The sequence below is a fragment of the Fistularia commersonii genome, chromosome 3, assembly GCF_037954325.1.
Source record: "Fistularia commersonii isolate RoL2024-O1a breed Wild chromosome 3, RoL_Fcom_v1.0, whole genome shotgun sequence".
NCBI classification, from domain to species: domain Eukaryota; kingdom Metazoa; phylum Chordata; class Actinopteri; order Syngnathiformes; family Fistulariidae; genus Fistularia; species Fistularia commersonii.
The window spans coordinates 10806528-10826157 of record NC_141286.1 but is presented as its reverse complement, the minus strand read 5'-3'; the positions used below and the strand labels follow the sequence as shown (position 1 = coordinate 10826157).

Sequence of the window (19630 nt, the reverse complement as noted above, 5' to 3'; positions counted from 1 at the left end):
CTTCCTAGGTGACATCACTTCTCTGTATGACATCTTATCTATTGAGGCAAGATCATGGCCCCGTTGCGATATTGCAGTTTCACTATGACATCACATCCACACAAATGTGTGTGAAGCACTTCACAAAACACAAAACTATAAATCTTGAACAACTTGTCTGCCCACAGCAGTGAAGATTCATTGGAGTAGGAGACAAAGTTGGAAACACAATCCCCAAAGCTAACGGTCAGCACACTAGCAATTCACCTCACAAACAAGCGACTGACCTCAGAACACGGCAAAGACAGCGAGGCCTATCGATAAACAATAAGTTTCAGGATACTTCCTGTCAAAGGATATTTATTAAAATGAGAAGTGGCCATGATGCAAAATTAGCTAAACGTTATTACTTCATTGAACTGCTCAGACATCATACTGGAAGAGATGTCAAGCATAAATCATTCCGACCCTGAGAGTGCGTGATCCAGCAGAGAAACCCAGTTTAATTTACTCAGATTTGCTCCATAGTCCTCACTTTCTTGATGAGGAGAGAGGAGATTGCAGAAGTTGTCCTCGGTGTCACGAACGGACGCCTGTTAGCACCGATGTCAAGTGAATACAGATCCCCTCGGAGAAGACACGAGTAATCAACATTGATATTATTTAAAAATGCTGGCTCCCATGTGGGTTGCCAGGGTTGAGAATTGAATCCCCTTCAACACAGTCTTTATAAGGTCCTACACCAACACAGTTGATGTTTTCTTTTCCCCTTCACAACTTTATCTCTCTATTGTATTCAACAGCATCTTATGCAAGACGGAGTGCTGAGCAGCTGCCGTCAGCGACTTGATAAAGTTCCTTTAAAATGATGCTTGGCCGGCAGGAATGACAGCTTGACGTCACTGTGACAGCAGTGTGACAGTCAAGAGTACCCAGATGCGGAACAAAAGTATCTCTTTCAACAAAGGCAGCTACTGTCTTTCAATACGGCCCGTTTTCATTGTGGTGTAACAAAAAACTTGAGAAAGAAAAAAAAAAAAACAATTACTACAGTGTGAAACGATCAGGGGTCACGAGGCCATCAGAGCAACATGGCAAAGAAATGACAGATGATTATGAATTCCAAGTTTCTTTGATTGACATGAATGCAAAAAAAAAATATCTTTAAATGTCCATTACCAGGAACAATAAGGAAATACGACAGGAAGCTATAGAAAGAGAGAGATAAGGGATCAAAATGGGATAGTCTTGCAGCTTAACTGGAAAAAAATTGGGAAAATTGCCCTGAATGAGTGAGTGAGTGAGTGAGTGAGTGAATGTTTGTCTATACATGTAGCCTTGCAACTGACTGGCGACCAGTCGAGGGTGTACCCAGCCTCTCACCCGACAGCTGGGATAGACTCCAACATCCCCTGCGACCCTGAATGCAGGATAAGCAGCAGACGATGAATGGATGGATAATTACATTTGTCTATTTGTCAAAACTCAAGGCATTAAATGCTTGTGTTTGGATTCTTTTCTCCTACCATTTAACTCTAGTGTCAAACCCTTGTATTGGTAAGCAGTGGATCTTCCGTATCTGTTATCTCGTCTTCAAATAAACATTTTCAGGTCATAGGATAATTTGTCAGCCAATTAGCTCCCCGGCATTTAATTCTGAATTTTGCACGCAGCTGGAGGGGCGACCAAGCGCAGGCAGATTATTTAGATATGAAGTCTCACTGTGACAAAAACGAAAACATTTCCACACAATAGATCATTCCCAGAGGGAGGTGTCGGGCTGCTGCCATATGGATGGGTAGTCTCGACTGAGCATGTGCATCAGTTAGTGTGTTACTGGGGAAGCATTGTGTAAAGACAGGATGTGTGGCATGGGGGGGGGGGGTAACCTTGGGCCATCCTCAAACCCTGGTGACTGACATTGACCTACAGTGCTGCTCTAGTTTCCTCTTCCTCTCTGGCTGCAGGGCTTTAAGCTCAGACAACCTCAGACTGGGGCGTGTGTGTGTGTGTGTGTGTGTGTGTGTGTGTGTGTGTGTGTGTGTGTGTGTGTCTGTGTGTGTGTGTGTGTGTGTTTGTGTGTGCGTGAATCGGACGCTAATCACAACCCCAGTAGACAGTTTCCACGGGCCGACTTACAAAGTTGCAGAGTCATTACAGCTCGACTGACAGGATGATACTGCTGCCAGCAGCTCTAAGCTCGTCCTCATCATTTCTTTCAAGATCTAAAATGCTTTCAATCCTGACCAGAGGGACTGCATGTCAGCACATTGGATGCTGCTGCAATGACACTCATGAATTGCGCATGTCGGACATTTTTCTTTTTACATCCATCATCTACGTCATTCATGCAGGCCGCTGTTTATCTTTGGGAGGTCTTGGCTTCATGATAGCTGCGGTTTATACGAAGAGTATTCGTATAAATGGGCCGCTTAATTATTTCTTACCGTGTTTTTTTATCCTATTGACACGCAGGTTGATGTTCCTGGGGAAAAACTGATAACCTGGTGACACATCAGTCGGGCTTCTGTGTGAGAGTCCTTGTGATTCTCTAAAATATTTACTTTAGATGGAGACCAGCTATTCCTCCAACATGGTAATTGACTGTGATGCATTAAAGTGCCCCCATGGTCACAATAATTGATCTCCGGGAAAACACGGGTAATCCCTTATGAGTCCCTTGTGAAAAACAAGAAAAAGAGACTACAGCCAGCACAATAACTTAAGTCTTCTGTTAACACTGTGACAAGATTCTATCAGACTGTGCAGCGAGAGAAGTTGTGGATCACTGGATCCACACAACTTTTTGGCGAGAAGGCAGATGACATCACCCCCCCCCCCTCCACACACACTTCAAGACTTCATCTTCTCCTGATGCTGGCACATATCACGACAGGAAACGTGGCATACATGCTGATAGACGTGATCTGACTACTGTCAGCTAATTCAAGAGGCCTGGGAATAACCATTACCGACCGTCAGACCGGTTTGGCTGCGTGCTCACTCACCCACACAAAAACACACACACACACACACACACACACACACACACACACACATTCTATCAGTACACAAACAAGGCCACAGTATAATATCATAAATACAACAATGCTTTTTGTATATCACTCATCTTTGCACGCCCCACTTCATGTCACTTTAGATTTCCAGGAGGCAAAGTCACGAGGTCCCATGGCTCCAACTAGGCCAACATGCAACAAAGTAGATCGAAGGAAGCGGCAGGGCAAAAACCAGCAATGGAACCAACCAATCAGACCTGCATGCCTGACGTTCTGCTAAGGACTGGGAGAAATGTAAACAAACCGCATACTGTCTGTGGTCTGAGAAACACATGTTCCTACTTGGTAGAAGATCTAAAGCTTGATGTCCCATCGGCATTAAAGTGGGTGTGGGGGCATGAAGATGTTCCTAAAAAGTAGCACGAAGGATAACATGCAGTTACAAGGAACCCGGAATTTGAAGGAATGGGCAGCAGACACCCGGGTTGGGAACCACTGCAGCTTCCATTATGGGAATACAGTCCTGTTTGGACTTGCTGTGCACATAGATGATGGTGTTCTACCTTCAGACCACTGAGTCATACTAGGAGCCAGCCATTCACCACATTCGTGACAGAGTCTGCTATGAATAGGCCTTCACCTGCCAGCCACACACTACTAAGGTGAAGAAATCTATTTCACTCAAATTTTCTGAAGATGCCTCCAGGGAATTGCTTCTGAAGAAACATCTCTATCTCAGAGTGTGGGCTGACAGTGTGATGCTGGGTGCTCCTGGTCAACATTTTCCTGTGGCTAACAATTGCAGCACACACACAAGGTTATCTTGACCTTATTACATATTACTTTTGGAAAACAGAATGAAATATGGAGCATCAACCCACCATCAGGCCATTTTCTGACATCAGGTCCTCAATGAACTAGTAACACACACGCACCACACACACACGCACCACACACACACGCACCACACACACACGCACCACACACACACGCACCACACACACACGCACCACACACACACGCACCACACACACACACACACACACACACACACACACACACACACACACACACACACACACACACACACACAATGGAACCTGCTCTAGGTTTCCTGACAGCAGTACTATGAGTTGAGCACAATGACAAATGAATTTATGATGGCGCAACACAGCACAGCACCCCAAACAATATAAAAATAGATCTCTTGACCAAAGATAGTGTTGTGAAATCAGCGTGTATTTTTAATAATCAATTAATCTATTTTCTGACTGCATTGATTTGTGAATCAATCAATCAATCGAATATTACAAGATGCCAAAATTGGCCTTCTGAGATGACTTTCACCCAAAGATATTGGCTGAAAAGACCTGGAAACAGGTGACTAACTAGTATTTGAAAATTTTGACCCCCATTTCTTAAAATGTGCCTCAAAACATCAAAGTTCCAAGGTTGCTTAATGGCTCCAGTTCCACAAGAGATCACAGCTTTTTGGTTGTTTTCGTTCACCTTCATCCCAGACCTCCCCTGGTGTGTCTGGCTGCTTCTAACAGCTCTTGTACCTGCAGAGCCAACGGGACAGAGAACAGAGACACTTCCCTGATGGTTTTCTGCTAGCCGTGCTGGTCAGCTGACAGCGCTGTGCTATTCATCACAAGGTAACGTAATCTCCAGGGCTAACGACCTGTTTTGCCCAGGTTCTTGGTGAAGGGCAAGGTCGCTGTAAAAAGGGTAAGTGAAAAGTCCAATGTGTTTGGGCACAAGGGTATGTCTAGTGAGATTATGTTTTTATTGAAAACATAGGGAAATTTGAAGGAATTCATTTGGCCGCTCCTCCCCAAGCAACCGAAGCCTATCATCACTTCTGCTTTTTATTCTACTGTTGATTCAGAGTCAGACTAACCATAAAATTAACATACAGTTCAGAACAAGACTGTTAACAACACTGGCCTCTATCTGTTGGGGGGGGGGGGAACGTTGACAATATTAAACATTCATAAACTAGCATTTGTCCGGGTGCAACATTTTCCTGATAAGGCAGGAAAGTCATTCAACATCGGAAATGGTCAGGAGAGTTTGTCCGAAACACGTAATCATGTCCAACAAGTTGTTCTGGCAAAGAACCGGCACCTTAACCCCTCAAATAGGATTAGATGGCAAGGAAAGCAGTTTAGCATACATTTGGCCCTTCGCTCAACCTCACCATCCTCCAGGAGCTTCAGAAAGACAATCCTCCCTCAAGAACAGAAAGAAATGTGTTTTACATTTCGAACAACAGCAGGAGGTGTTAAGGCTGATTGGGTCCAATCAGAGAAAGACACTTTTTCTGCACAACAATGCGCACATATAGGAACAATCAGAAACTGCGGCATTCTCTAGAAAGGGCTGTAGGAGGAGGTTGGAGCACCCACACTGCTCTGATTGTTTATTAGCAAGATGGTCCTCTTGATCACTTTACTTATGTTTTGTGTTTGAGTAGAACAAAGGTATAAGTAGGCATACATGTGAACCATCGCTGTAACTCAACGCTAGGTATTGGTATGTCCTACGCTACTGCCTTAAACACGTGGAAATGTGGGAAGCCAGGGGCAGGAGAGATGCTCCTAACGTTGATCGAATAAATATTATCTTTTTAAAAGAGTAATCACACTTTGGAAACGACAGTAAGGGAATGGAGCCGTACATGTCCGGGACATATTGTTGTCAGCTGTAAAGACTGCACAGACGGTACCCGGGTCACCTCTCCAGGGCTTTGGATCAGAAATTCATCCTGCCATCAGCTTCCTTCTCTGACCTTTGGGTAACTGTGACACCTGTAACTCAGAGCACATTTCTTTTAGGTTAAGTTGGCGGGCTTACAAAGCTGCACAAGCCAGTGAGGCTGTGCTACAGGAATAAGTAATCTAATACCTGCCTAAATTTAAACCAATCATATAGGGTTCCGTCGGCTGGGGCGAATGGCTGAAAGCCTGGAGTCGATTATGACTATCTGCTGTGTGTCAAGGGGAAACAAACGGGGGCGTCAGGGGCCAATGGGAGCTCCTGGGTAATAAGTCGTCACATCCAAGCCATGAATTTTCTGCTTGTCCTGGAAATACAAAAGCCTTGCTCTGCCCTGCAGTGGCATAAAGAAAGATGGCCTGGCTTTTTCTTTCCCAACATAGGAGACATACATGTATTCACATGCACTCACACACACATAACTACTATATGGCTTCTATTCTCGCAAACACACAGATAAAGCCCTGTGATTTGCCCCAAGCATACTAGTAAAGGAACAGGAAGCACAGGCATGTTATCATTACACGAATTAAAGCCCACACAGTTGTACTGTAAAACCTATACCCAAGTATTAATGCAAAGCTATTTCTAAGGACAAACCAATGAGACGCCACCACCCTCTTCAAAATGCAACAAAACACTGGATATCCCTGGGAAACAAAATTAAAAGGAGCAAGAATACAAGACATACATATGTATGTGATTACTCTCAGCAGGTGACCTGCACCAGGTGGTGGGAACAAAATGACAATGGCATTCAATATTGTGATTCCAGATGCAGGTTGACCTGCTGGTTAGTTATCTTTGTGTGGAAATTAGGAAACTGAGAAATTAACTGGTTTGGTGATTATGCCAATATCTCCTTGTGAGATTCCCCCCCCCCCCAAAAAAAAGTGACAAAAACTACACATAAACTGTCTATCTGCCAGAGCAAATACAATAATAAAAGCCGAACGAACAGGCAATTTCCAAACATTTCATATGGAATGGGAATTAACAGTTAAAATGGTGTTTTGGGATGTCCTGTCTAGAGACAGAAGTCAACCCTGCTGGAAAAGAAATGCTGCCAATGTGACAGAGAACAAGGTTAGTTACAACAACGAGCTAATTTGACATTTGGGAACTTAGCATAATACTTCAAAATGTAACAGCTACATGTAAGTGTGGGTATCTCTGAGAAGTATAGCAACCCTCATAACCCTCCCAATTCTTACATTAACCCTATTGAAAAAGAGAACTGCCGATATTTTTCAATAAACCTCCACAGTGTTTCATCATTTATTACAAACTGCCGGTAATATAGTACATACTGGCCTTGGGCTCTTTTTTCCATTGTGATACAACATTTTGTCATGTGAGTGTCGGAAAATAATGAACTTTACAGTTCTGAAATTGTGATAGGAAAGGGACTTTGAACACCTCAAGGAAACATAAGACTGTCGTGCAAAAAATAAAGACAACTGCTTTTCCCTAATTTGGTTATTTCCATCATTTTACTCTGATGCAGTGCTACTAGAAGTATAATACAATAATATAAGTTAATATAATAGTACAATGAAGGCCAATACAGAAATACAAAAAAATTCTCCTATGTATGCATGTACCACACACGCACGCACGCACGCACACACACACGCACGCACACACGCACACACACACACACACACTCGGGTGTTCTAGTAAAGTGCAAGTCAAGTCCAAATCAAGACTGGGGTGTGAGGACGAATGAGGTGGTGGCATGTAGTAGAGAGGACCCCTGCTGTTGCCATGGTGAGGCTGCTGCCCTGCTAGCTGGCGTGGCTGGTGACTGAGCCGAGCCGCGATCGCCCTGCTCTCAAACGCACAATGAGATCATTGATTCCTCGGCCTCCTGTTGGAAAACACTCCTCCTCTGACGGAAGGTGTGTTTGCGATGCAGCACACCGAGGCAGGACGTGACAGCGGGAGGAAAAAAAGCTACAAGACAGAACAAGCGTTTCCATGTTTGCTTCCTCTAAGTGTCGCTCCAGTTCCATCCCGACGATCAGGCACTCTGACAGGAGGGTTGTGTCAGTCACACTGGCCACAGTCAAACATACATTATCAGGAATGTAAAATAACAGGTCTGCTGCTGATTTTCACAGAAAATGACTTCACACCATGTCTGCATTAAACAAGGAGCCACCAGGGGCTTGTTAAGGAGTCCTCAGATACTCAATGGTACTGCACGGATGGGAATAGTATGTTCAGAAAGAGTCCAACCCTCTGTCTCAACGTCGTACGATCTCTTCAGACTGTCGGAATAATTCAGCACAGTTTATCTGGTCTGGTTCAGAGTGGACTGCTGCCCCAGGTGAAGAAAATCAGGATATGATCATGAGTGGCGCGTGACTTCCACGGGGGGGGGGGCACCGAGACCGGTCACACAGGGGCAGCATGGAGTCGCTGTAGTGAAGAAGCAGCCGAGGCTCAAAGCAGACACGCTCTTATCAAACAAAACCATCTATGTTCTCCTCTCTCACCTGCAGTCACAAGATCAGGCCATCGGCCCAAAGACCAAGATCATGGATCCAGACTGGTGGAAGGAGTATCCTCAGGAGGCAGGGCTAAGTCTCAGACCGCAGATGTCTCCTCATCGACAAGGAATCAGCTGACCAGATCCAGGCATCTTACAAGGACAGTTCCCAACCAGGGTATATTTTGTGACAGAAAATATGGAAGCACAAGATTGTGCTCATATCAGCAAAATATTGACTCTATATGTCATCAATGTGTGAATCCAGCTGTTTACCCCTGCAAAAATGGCCATTCCGGGCTTTAAACGTTAATCAATAAATACTGGAGAAGTTTCTGAGATTCACAGAATTGAGCCACAGGTGTGCAGACTGACAGCAAAATCCCAAGTCGACTGCTACGTACCTAAACTTAGAAATCAGACCCGACCAAGAGAAATATACTAGTAGATGATCAACCACGGTTGTCCCCTCACTCAAGGCCTTCCCGTCTTGTTCTACTGCCAACAGGCCTCGGAGTCAGACACAGAATGTAATGGGGTTATGGTCCCTGAAAGGACAGGAGCGTCCTGCGGAGGATCTCGGCCATCTTCCTGTCCAGATTATAGTCAGGAAGGGGACGTCTGGGAACACAGTTAAAATGAGTGGATGAGTCCAAAACAGGCCTGGATGTTAGAGTTTTGGGTGTGGCCATAAATCCGCAGTCCAAGCGGGAAAAGGGTTCTTAATATAAAGATTACCGCCAGGGGCCTCTAAAAGTCTTCCTGGCTTGTGGCGAGGGTGCCAGGCAATAAACACCTATCTGTAACAATCTGCAGTGAGCCCAGAGTACACGGAGACTGACGGAGGGGGGTCATATATGAAACATTTTTTGCCTCGAACACATTCACACCTGCCAATCAAACTTACATCCCTGCCCATCACTATATCTGTGTGCACTTAATACTTCGTAGCTCATAGATTAATGTTTACTGTTTAATGTAACAGTGCACTTTACTGCTAATTCTCACTCAATTATTATAATATTGTTAATTTCATGTCACAGTGAGATTGTGAGAAATGTCTTCTTGATTCCTCTGTATGTCCAGTACATGCTGCGCAATTGACAATAAGCTGACTTTGACTTTGCTCGTTTGAATAAAATACGAGTATTTCAATTGGCACCCAGAAGGTGATTAATCAGTTACACCAGCTTACTTAAGGCATTGGTCGATCACATGATAATATAAGGTAAAATATAACAAGCAAAAAAAAAAAACAATTGACTCAGTTAGGGCATCCTCTCAACTGTGCCATCTGACGTCTGGATGTTTTGACAAGACAGTTAATTAATGTGATCATTTTCACATCTGTGGATGTCACAGACAACTGGAAACATGGAAGAAACCAACAAAAGCATGGTCCGCAAAGTGCTCCAGGAGGACACTGGACTGCAAAACAACTGCTAGCAGGAGGGAAACATCGGCAGGATGAACCCGGCTAGCCTGACACAGCACATTTGGCTCGCCTCTTCATTAGAGGTGGATGGGGGGGCAGGGAAGATGAAGAGCTGGAGGTTGATGGGGAGGGGTGATGGACGGCCACAGCAAAGACGGGCTGCTCCTTCATCATATGTATTAATTATTGATCTGCTGGCAGCAAACAAACAAGTGGTCCTCCTCTGAGGTTCTACCACCCTCCTCCATAGCAACCCCTGGATTAAAATCGGGATTATGGGATGCCACATGACTCGACAAGCCACCCTTCACGTCTTAATTACATTTGCATATGACCCTCGGGGGTGACAGCTCTTGATTTTTAACCATAAAGATGAGATGGGGGATTCTACTTACATGGTCCGGCTTCCGCTCGTTCCCAGGCAGCGCCGTGCGTAAAGACATGTCCGTCTCCGAAAGTGTTTGGGTCGGTCAGGGGAGGGGAATCAAACGACTCGGCCGCCGGTTGGTGAACGAATTGAGCTGGAAAACCCTTGGGGGTCTAATGGAGGTGGGGGGGGGTCTCTGCTCATACAATCCTCATTGTCGGGAGACCCTGAAGGCAGCAGGGCTAGCCGAGACAGTGATTCAGCGTTGCAACTAACACACAAAAAAAAACTAAAACTAAAAAAAATAAATAAATAAAGCCAGCTTGCTACGTCCAACTCAGGACATTTTCCCCGGCGTTATCCCGACCCAAGCTTCCCCGAAACAACGAACAAAACATTTAGAGTGCAGCCCGGCCTCCCCCACCCACCGGGCGGGGGGAACTACTTTCTCCAGATCCTCCGGGTGCTAGCTACCATACCGGCGGACCGTTAGCACAACAACTAAAAGACGGAGATTCAATAAGGGGGGTTACACAATAAAAAGGGTGGTTAACACAAAGCGAACGGATGGGTGATGTTTCAGAAAACAGTTAAGGAAACACCAATCTAGCTTTCACGGAGAAAATATCCCGACACGGGCCTCCGTGAGTTGTATTGATGAAAGCGGCGGATGTGGAGCCCCTCGACCAGTCACCCCTCCCCCGCCTCCCTCCTCCCCGGGCTGCTTCCTCTCGGACCGGTCCGCCCCTAGCTCCTCGCGTTCGGTTCGGTCGGGGCTGCTGTGGCGACGGTGACCGGGAAGTCGCCGGCGTCGAGCGAACGTCTCCTCCGCGACGGGAACATAGCACTCGCCTTCGGACGAGGAAGAACCGGAGATCCGCCGCCGCCGGCACACGAGCGGAGTGACAAGGGGAGAAGAGGCGGGCGGACGTCACGTCAACTCGCTAGGGGATGGAAAAAAAGGCTGGGCTGCGGCGTATCTTCTGCGCAAGCGCACTCACACGCGACTCTCCTCCACCGGCCGTGCCGCTTTCAGGTACGCCGTTGGAAAGTCGGACCGACGAGATAGACGACAGAGAGGAGTTCAAGGCGTATCGTACGTTCCAGTTCTAGACTGAAAACAATACATTAATAATAACAATACATGCTGTGGTGTTCTACCAATAGATATGAACCTCTGAACATACGATTATTAATAAATTCATCTTTTGTCCCCTAGTGTTTTTGGTTTTGGATGTGTGATAAACACTAAACAAGCAGTAAACATCATAAACATTTCCTTCCTTTGACTTATTTATATAAACAAGGAATATAAAGATTTCTTCGTCACAATTTCAATATGTGTTTATTTAACTGCCTTCTGTTCTTCTAAGATGATTTGTCTCTAAAATGTGTTTTATTGATTTTTTTCTCTATCAACAATGGGCTCAGACTGTCGCTCTGTTCGCTGCTGAATCCGTACTGTCCTCTAGTGGAGAATTTGACCGGTGCCACATGAAGGTAAACAACATTTTATCTTTATTGATGAATTATACATTGATTACTTTCGATTTCTTTTAGGCGGACCGCGTCAATACCAGGCCAGGGACATTAAACGAAAACTATTATACATGGTGCATTCCTGTCAAAATCTATTTGTCTTGGCAACTGGATTTGAGTTTCTTCACTTAAAGAGGTTTCACCCCTCATCCGAGAGGCTTCTTCAAGCCCAGTTGCCAAGACAAGAAGATTTCGACAAGAATTCACCATGACCTGAATGACTGAGAACCTCCATAGACATATTACAAATGTTATTGTACAAATCCATCTGATGCAGAGTCAAGTCAAATTGACATTCATCCAAACAAAATACACATTTGTTTGAACGGAGTTACTGCATTAAGCTGATTTTATCTGGAAATCTCTGTTCCTATCAAGTAAAATATATATTTTCAGTTACATTAAAATTTGTCGAGATGAAAAATAAGAAACTCTTTGTGATGAGTTCACAGTGTTTTAATGGTAAATAAAAAATATCAAGATGAATTGAATTGGCTTTTAGTCACTACATTTCAACAGAACGACACATATCAGCCTTTATTAAGTCAAATTCTATAACTTATTATTACTATCATTGTCGAAATCCCCATCAGTCAAGGAAATGTGTTTTTTAGAATGCAATAACTTTTCCTTTATAAATTGAAAGCAAACAGGTTTGCACATCTATAAAACACAATACAGGCGATTTAAGTATGTCGGAGTCACAGAATGAAGAAGACAGGAAGCAGCAGGGAACAGCGGAGGCAGGACAACCACGTCCACTGTAGAGAAACACCTGCATTTGGCAGCAAAGACTTTGTTTTGCCTCCTGAATGTGCACTTTGCCAAAGAATTCCGTTGAAGGTTATTTCAAAAAACTGTGTTGGAGTACCTGAGGTTTTGAGTAACGTTTTATATTCCGATAGCAACTGAGGTAACCGATCAGAATCAGAATCAGAGAAACTTTATTTGTCCCCGAGGGGCAATTGGAAAGGCAATTGATTACATTTATATTTGAAGGTATTCCAATAGGTAACGATGCGGGCTAAAATTATAACCTCACTTATATAATCCATCAGATTTTGTAAAACCTCTCACTACAGCAGTGAGTGAAATCAGTGCAGAGGAGGACAAGGTAGAACCCCCCCCCCCCCCCTCCACATACTCCCATCTTGAAGTAATCAAGAAACAAGTCTTACCTGGACAGATCTGGACCTGTTGGAGCGGATCCAGGGCCTCATCATCTGCTCCGGCGCCTCTGTACAACTAAGACCCCGATGACCTGGGGACGGCGTGGGACAAGGGGTTAGAGTTGCAGCTGTGAAGCAGGCAAGGCTGCGGAGCCACTGCCATCCCCTGTGGCCCCCGCTGACGCTCCAACCCCCGGAATCGATGGTGGAAAAGAACAGCCGGTCCATAATTCCAGGGACGGCATGGCCTGTTCTGGACACTGCATCATCGACGTGCAGGCCTGCTCAGCTGTGGATAAACCCATCAGAGGGCAAACAACGCTGTGGATGTGGAATCATCAATACATCTAATTGTTGATGGGAAACACACGTCTGTTTGTGTGCGAGTTGTGTAGTTGTGCCCCTCTCAGCATGTCAAGAGGAATCAATCCAGCAGCTGCGGTCGAACTGCGAGGACACAAAGTGATGTAGCTATAATGACCCCTCCGATCCCTCCGATCTACAGCAAGTATCTCCACCTGAATGTTAGATGGCTCTAGGCAGCACAGGAAGCGACCTGGCTTTCAAGATTTACAGCACTCCTTGTGTACTGTTGAGAGGATCTACTTTGATTACTCACAGATTAGTATGAAATCATTTATTTACATTTAACCCCCCCTGAGTTTAATGGATTTATCTCAGCAGGGGCCCCTGTCAGGCACCTTTCACAAGTACCCAAACACGAGATCATTACTGACCTGAGGATAACTCTATTTGATAAATTGTGTGTGTGTGTGTGTGTGTGTCTGTGTGTGTGTGTCCATCGCGATTGGTGATCACCAGGAGCGTCCAGGTGTCCAAGACTGTCCCCTATAGGTGAGGTCAAAACATCAATATCAATATAAATCACATTAACTGAAGAAGCCTCTCGGTGAGAGTTGAAACATCTTCAAGTGAAGAAATTCAAGCCCAATTGCCATGACATGAACATTTTGACAAGAATTCACCATGGCCTGGATGACTGAGAACACCCACAGATAATCAAATAGCTTTCCCCTAATGAAAGGGGCGGCGTGGTGCAGGAGGTAGAGCAATTGTCTTTGGAACCGAACATTCCTGGTTTGGCTTCCTGGCTCCTAGTCTGTTGAAGTGTTGAGCAAGACACTGAACCCCTAACTGCTCAGCTGGTGGATGGCAGCCTACTGCTCATGGTTCATCCATGATGGGTTAATTGCTGAGAACGAATTTCCCCAAGAGGGATTAATAAAGGATGAATTATTATTATTTAAGATGGGTTTCCCAAAAGAGAAGCATTCAGGTACCTTCTCTGAAAATTGGATAAACATGATCCCTGGTGTGACCTTCACCATTCCTGCAAACACTTCTGCTAAATGTTTCTTATAATGGTCTAATATGTTTGTAAAACTTCTGTCATTCGCATCCGGGAAGATTGTATTTCTTTTAAAACCAGGATGGTGCAGAGGCATCCGTCTCATTCTGCACTCTGATTGGCTAGACTTTTACTCGTGCAAAAAGACAATCCAATACAAAACAGAATCGAGAGTTGTTTTGGGAGGAGCACATCCACTGGGTGTATGTGAGTGTGTGTATGCTTTTAACGTCTACAAAGAGACGAGTCAGTCATGTGACCTGGTGCTTTGGCAGTCACATGTACAATGGACAAACAGCCAGCACACTTTGGTGTAAAATCATTATTCTAAGCTTTGGCGTGACCAGTCAGTCAGAGAAATGAATTCATTCATTCATTCACTCATCATCTCTACTGCTCATCTTCCACTCAGGGTTGCAGGTGAGGGAGCAAGTGTCTATCACAGCTGTCAAAGGTGGGGTTACTTCTGGACCAATCACAGGGCTGCATATAGAGACGTACAACCATTCACCCTCTCATTCACACATCTGAACAGCTTAGAGTCTCCACTGAACCTCCTGCATGTGTTTGGACAATGGGAGGAACTCGGAAGTACCCCATGCAGACCGTGGCCAACACGGAGACTCAGGAAAAGGTCCCTGTGGGAATCCAACCAGGGATCTTCTGTCTATGAAGAAAAACTTCCCTGGAACCAGCTGCTCAAACATGGTTCACTTGAACAGAACTTGCTGGGAAATTGAGTTATGTTTGAGTCTTTATTGAAAAAAGAAAAATCCAGCAGCACAGTTTTCTGCCAGAAGCCCCGAGATGAGGATCCGCAGGACCTCCTGACTCGGATGCAGACCCGGGGTTCGGATTCTCATACAAAAGTTTGGACTTTAGGAACTCACAAATTATTGTAGCCGTAATGAAAAATAAGTTATAAAAAAAAATATACACTCAGTGATTGATGTATCTGTCAACCACACACACACACACACACGCGCACACGCACACACACGCACACTCACACACACACACACACACACACACTCTGTTTCCTGGCATGTCCTCAGAGCTCTGTCGTCCCATCAGCCTGCAGGCGTCACACATAGAAGCACTTGTGGTCCTTCAGGTTCCTGACGTAGGCGAAGCTCTTGCCGCACTTGTCACACATGAACTGCTTCTCCCCGGTGTGGATCTGCTGGTGGGCCTTCAGGCTGTTGCCCTGGTTGAAGCTGCGGCCACAGAGGTCACAGCTGAAGGGCTTCTCTCCGGTGTGGATGCGGTGGTGTCTATTCAGGTTGCCTGTGTTGCTGAAACATTTCCCACAAGTGTCGCAGCTGAAGGGCTTCTCGCCAGTGTGGACCACCTGGAGGGGACGAGGACATCCAAGCATTCAGAGTCTCAAGTCTTCGACGAACCTTTGGAGAGATTCTGGCAAACGTACTACCTGGTGCGACTTGAGGCTGCTGTGCTGTGTGAACATGCGTCCGCAGATGTCACAGGAGAAGGGCTTCTCCCCGCTGTGGGTCTTCATGTGGATCTTCAGGTAGCTGGATGACTTGAAGCTCTTGCCACAGATGCTGCAGCTGTGCGGCCGGTCCACAGTGTGCTGCTGCTGGTGCATGCGCAGGTCAGTGATGGAGCTAAGGCGGCGCCCACAGAGGACACAGGTGCATGGGATAGTGGCAGCGTGGGTCTGCAGGTGCTTGCGCAACGAGTCTACGCATGCCACCGCGGCGCCGCATGCCACGCACGCCGGCGAGGTCTCGCTGGAGTGGGACGACCTCTGGTGCATCTTCAAGGCGCTCTTCTGAATGAAGCACTTGCCGCAGGTGTCGCAGCTGAATGGTCGCTCACCTGTGTGGATCCGCTGATGGCCCTTCAGGGTGTCCGCCTGATTGAAGCTCTTGCCACAGGTGTCGCACCTGAAGGGCTTCTCTCCGGTGTGGATTCGCAGATGGCGCTGCAGGTTCCCTCGTATGGTGAAGCTCTTGCTGCAGTATTGGCAGTCGTAGGCCCGCTCGCCGGTGTGCACCATCTGGTGCATCTTCAAGCCGTGGGCTCGGTAAAAGCTCTTGCCGCACTGCTCGCAATGGAACGGGCGCACCTCAGCGTGCAGCCGCTGGTGGTTCCTCAACAGCTGCTTCAAGGTGAAGCCCTTCCCACAGATGTCACAGGTATGCGGCCTCTCACCTGAACATCACGAGAGAAGAAAAGAGTTCCTGGCGTCGAATGCTCATATGGCTTCATCATTAAGTAACACCTGCCTCTGCTGGGTCTAAACCATCCTTCGGAGGCTGGAGGAGAAGGCTGAGCTCACCGGTATGGAGCAGCATGTGTGTGTTGAGGCTCCGCTGGAAGGAGAAGCCACGACCGCACTGAAGGCAGTGGTAGGGCTTGTCAGCGGAGGCCCCGTGGACGGCCTGGTGGGCCTTGAGCTGCAGCAGCCTGCTGAAGGTCTTCCTGCAGTACTTGCAGCTGAGGGGCTGCTGGCCGTGACTCAGGCCCTCCTTCTTCGCGCGGCCTCGCTGCAGCTTGGCCTTCACCATGCGCCTGGGCCTGGCAATGTACTCTGGGTCCCCGCCGTCCTGATTGTCCGGTTCCAGCTAGCGGGAAAATTACATATGAATGTCATTAAATGAATAAACAAATGTACATTATCATGTCAATCACTCATATGGGAAAAGATTTGCTCCACAGGATGGAGCCTGAGGGCCAAATTCAAGCAAAATAAGACTTTAAGATTCTTTTGCTGTTGTGCCACATGTTCTGCTGCATGTGAATAGGCGTGTTTAATTTAAGGATGGATTCATTTATAAAAGTTTTAATATGGTTAAAAAAAGTAAATCCTCTAATAAATGCACGGTGTTACACAATATCAGTGAAACCCACCTGGAGGTCTGGGTCCTCGGCATCCTCCAGGCCCAAGTCAGAGGAGGTCTGGTCCCCGAGCCCTTCCTCCTTTATCCCAGTCTGCTGATCTCCGTCCTGAGAGGAGGGATGAGTGAAATCTTTCAGCCGCGCACGCACACACACAGACACGCACGCACGCACACACACACACACACACACACACACACACACACACACACACACACACACACACACACACACACACACACACAACAGAAAAAGGGGTGACCCTCCCACCCTGTGTTCCTGTTGCAAGAATTTCAACATCAACCTGTTGGGTTCCCCTATCGGATATTTGGAGTGAATTTAATAAAGGAACAATGAAAGGCCCCAGAGAAGGATGTAAGACACGCCACCTCGTAGGCTCTACCCTTCCACAGGTGAATGACAGGTGATCTCTTCAGTCTGCCGTCACTTCTCCTCACGCCTGTGCATGGGAGAAACAAAAACGTCCTGTTAGTGAAGGTGCTCAGGTCTTCTGTGCAATCAAATGCTACAATGGCAAAGACCGGTGACATTGGAGTCAGAGAGCTAAGCTACTTCCTAACATCAAAGACCTTCAGCCATGCAGGAGGAGACAGAACTGCAGAGTCTCCATCATCATCATCTTCTATGAAGCTCAAAGGAACCAAGCGAACACCTCAGTAGCATCTCCTGCCCCACAGAAGGAACAAAAAACAAACAACCTCCCTGATGTCCTGATGAGCTGCTCACCTTTGCGGCTCCTCCTCCCTGATCGCTGAACAACTGAGACAACCTCCTCCTCCATCTCCTCATCCTCCTCCTCCGAGGCCCCGCCGCCTCCCTCCAGCACAAGTTTGAGCTCTGCCTCAGCTGTCTCCAGCCTCCCTCGCAGGTCCTCAATCTCCGCCATGCCCTGCGTCACCTCCATGGCCAAGAAACGCAGGGTGTTACAGCATTCAACGTTATCAAGCAAAGACGAAGAAGAGGAAGAGGAGGGCATCACTTGGAGAAGTCTGCTTCCATAAAAAAAAAATCACATCATATTCCAGGCTCTGATACTAAGTTAAGGAGTTATTAAGCAGAAACTTACCTCCAGCTGGAGCAGCGAGGAGCACTCCTGGAAAAGCTGGCAGATCTTCTCTCCGGCATCGCAGGCGAGAGACTTCATAAAGACGCTGAGCTGGAGCACCTGACGGAGCAAAAACAATGTTTGAGGAGCATTTTTCTAAGTTGCAGCTTGATGGGGATGGAGAGGATCAGGAAGGAGTCCATCAGAGGGTAGCACGTGTTCTGGAGATAAAGTCACAGGAGGAATGGAGATCTGGGTGGAAGGATATTGCCAGACTGAAGGGCTCACTCTAGACCACCTGCCTGGCAGCTCTAGATTCTAGAGGAAGACTAGGGAGGTTTATGGATGGAGGCATGTGATTGACTGTGGGTTAGGTGGAGGCAGGCGATTAGCTGTGGCCCCTGAAGGATGGAAAACTCTTTAACTTCTAATGCTACTACACAACTAGCTAATGGAGAGTATGTTTACGCTACTGATAAAGTATAAGCTACTTTTTGAGGCTGTTCCCCCTCATGCATTGATATTTAAACACATAGTTATATTTTTACGCACTTGATGTGTAAATATACACAAAGAACGAATTGTAATACCCCCGATTCTTGTTTAAACCCGATAATAAACGTAAAAATGCCATTCCTTAAAATCCCCAACGCCTCTAGGGCTAACAACGTTGCTAACTAGCTACACTGTAGATACTATTTTTTATTGGTGCTTAATAGGACTACAAACACTAAAACCGTTACAATTTAATGCTGATAGTGCACAATGAAAATGTAGGATGGATTTGTGTGGTCCCAGCAGGTGAAACCTGTGGCGGAGACGTTTGTAGAGATACAACAGATAGACTAGCCCGGCAGCCGCCGCGCTCAAGATGGCGCCCAAACATGGACACCCGCCGGTGATCGCGACGCCAACGGCCGCGGAGGGTAGTTTTTCGACTTCTTCGGCGGGGGGACAGACTCGACGCCGGCGGGCGGAGGCAAACTGATGCCCAGTTTCTTTCCGGTTCATCTTAAAGCCTTGGAGCAGGTGGTTGCGGCAGAGGGGGACAAGCTAGCTCTTCTATTTCTATGATCAGCTGGTCGTCTTGACGCCGGACGAGAGCGTCAACAACCGGAGGAGCCAACGAGGGAACACACACACACACACACACACACACACACACACACACACACACACACACACACACACACACACACACACACACACACACACACACACACACACACACACACACACACACACACACAGATCCGCGCACCTTCTCCTCCGGCGACTCTTTGACATTCTCGGTGGCTGGACGCGCCAAACCAGATCCACCGAGAAATTTGCCGATTTCGCTGAGCACCGCGCCGACCATCATCTCTAGGACGGCCGCGACCTGGGGCTCCAAGCCTGCCATCCCGAAGGACCCAGAGAGGCGTCTACGACCGCGACTCAGTCCTCCCTCCCAACTATCGGCTCACGGAGTGTTTGGCTCTCCAGGATTGTTTTGAGGGGGGAAAAAAAGAAAAGGTAAGCTAGCACCGCCCACCACCACAAACCGGAT

General features: G+C 46.7%; 2 protein-coding genes and 1 long non-coding RNA gene across 10 annotated transcripts in view; 1 reads left to right on the top strand and 2 right to left on the bottom strand.

Moving 5' to 3' along the window:
* Nucleotides 1-13103, bottom strand: part of mark4b (MAP/microtubule affinity-regulating kinase 4b) — a 41571-nt gene extending 28468 nt beyond the window's left edge. For 2 of the 6 annotated variants that reach the window (XM_086177164.1, XM_086177198.1), the window contains exon 1: nt 12791-13100. In XM_086177164.1, the coding sequence (XP_086033290.1) occupies nt 12791-13009 (219 nt within the window). In that variant the 5' untranslated portion in view covers nt 13010-13100. Of the gene's footprint in view, nt 1-10101; nt 11028-12790 lie in introns of those variants that run through there. The other 4 variants (XM_086177182.1, XM_086177155.1, XM_086177190.1 and 1 more) reach the window with 4 other exon arrangements.
* On the top strand, nt 10985-14788 carry LOC147235514 (uncharacterized). 3 transcript variants are annotated; one of them, XR_015109064.1, is made up of 3 exons: nt 10985-11109; nt 11505-11573; nt 14563-14788. It is a non-coding gene; the product is annotated as an uncharacterized LOC147235514 (long non-coding RNA). The 3 variants fall into 3 exon arrangements; XR_015109066.1 differs by lacking the exon at nt 14563-14788 and adding an exon at nt 12799-12891; XR_015109063.1 differs by lacking the exon at nt 14563-14788 and adding an exon at nt 12799-12891 and having other exon boundaries at nt 11093-11169.
* Nucleotides 14789-14891: 103 nt separating this feature from the next.
* LOC147235513 (uncharacterized) lies at nt 14892-19596 on the bottom strand. Its single transcript, XM_086177211.1, has 8 exons — nt 19343-19596; nt 18103-18201; nt 17763-17934; nt 17405-17475; nt 17028-17123; nt 16456-16741; nt 15583-16328; nt 14892-15501 (listed from the first exon to the last, which is right to left on the bottom strand). Exons 1-8 carry the CDS (start codon nt 19481-19483, stop codon nt 15235-15237), a joined length of 1878 nt encoding a protein of 625 aa, XP_086033337.1. The 5' UTR covers nt 19484-19596; the 3' UTR covers nt 14892-15234.
* Between the last annotated feature and the right edge of the window lie 34 nt (nt 19597-19630).

What these genes read in the sequence shown, in the direction of transcription:
- LOC147235513 (XM_086177211.1), bottom strand. Translation starts at nt 19,483, where the DNA reads ATGGCAGGCTTGGAGCCCCAGGTCGCGGCCGTCCTAGAGATGATGGTC. An exon ending in GGAAGGGTAGAGCCTACGAG is followed by an intron (nt 17,124 to 17,404) that starts GTGGCGTGTCTT and finishes CCCTCCTCTCAG; the next exon opens with GACGGAGATCAGCAGACTGG. An exon ending in ACACATGCTGCTCCATACCG is followed by an intron (nt 16,329 to 16,455) that starts GTGAGCTCAGCC and finishes CGTGATGTTCAG; the next exon opens with GTGAGAGGCCGCATACCTGT.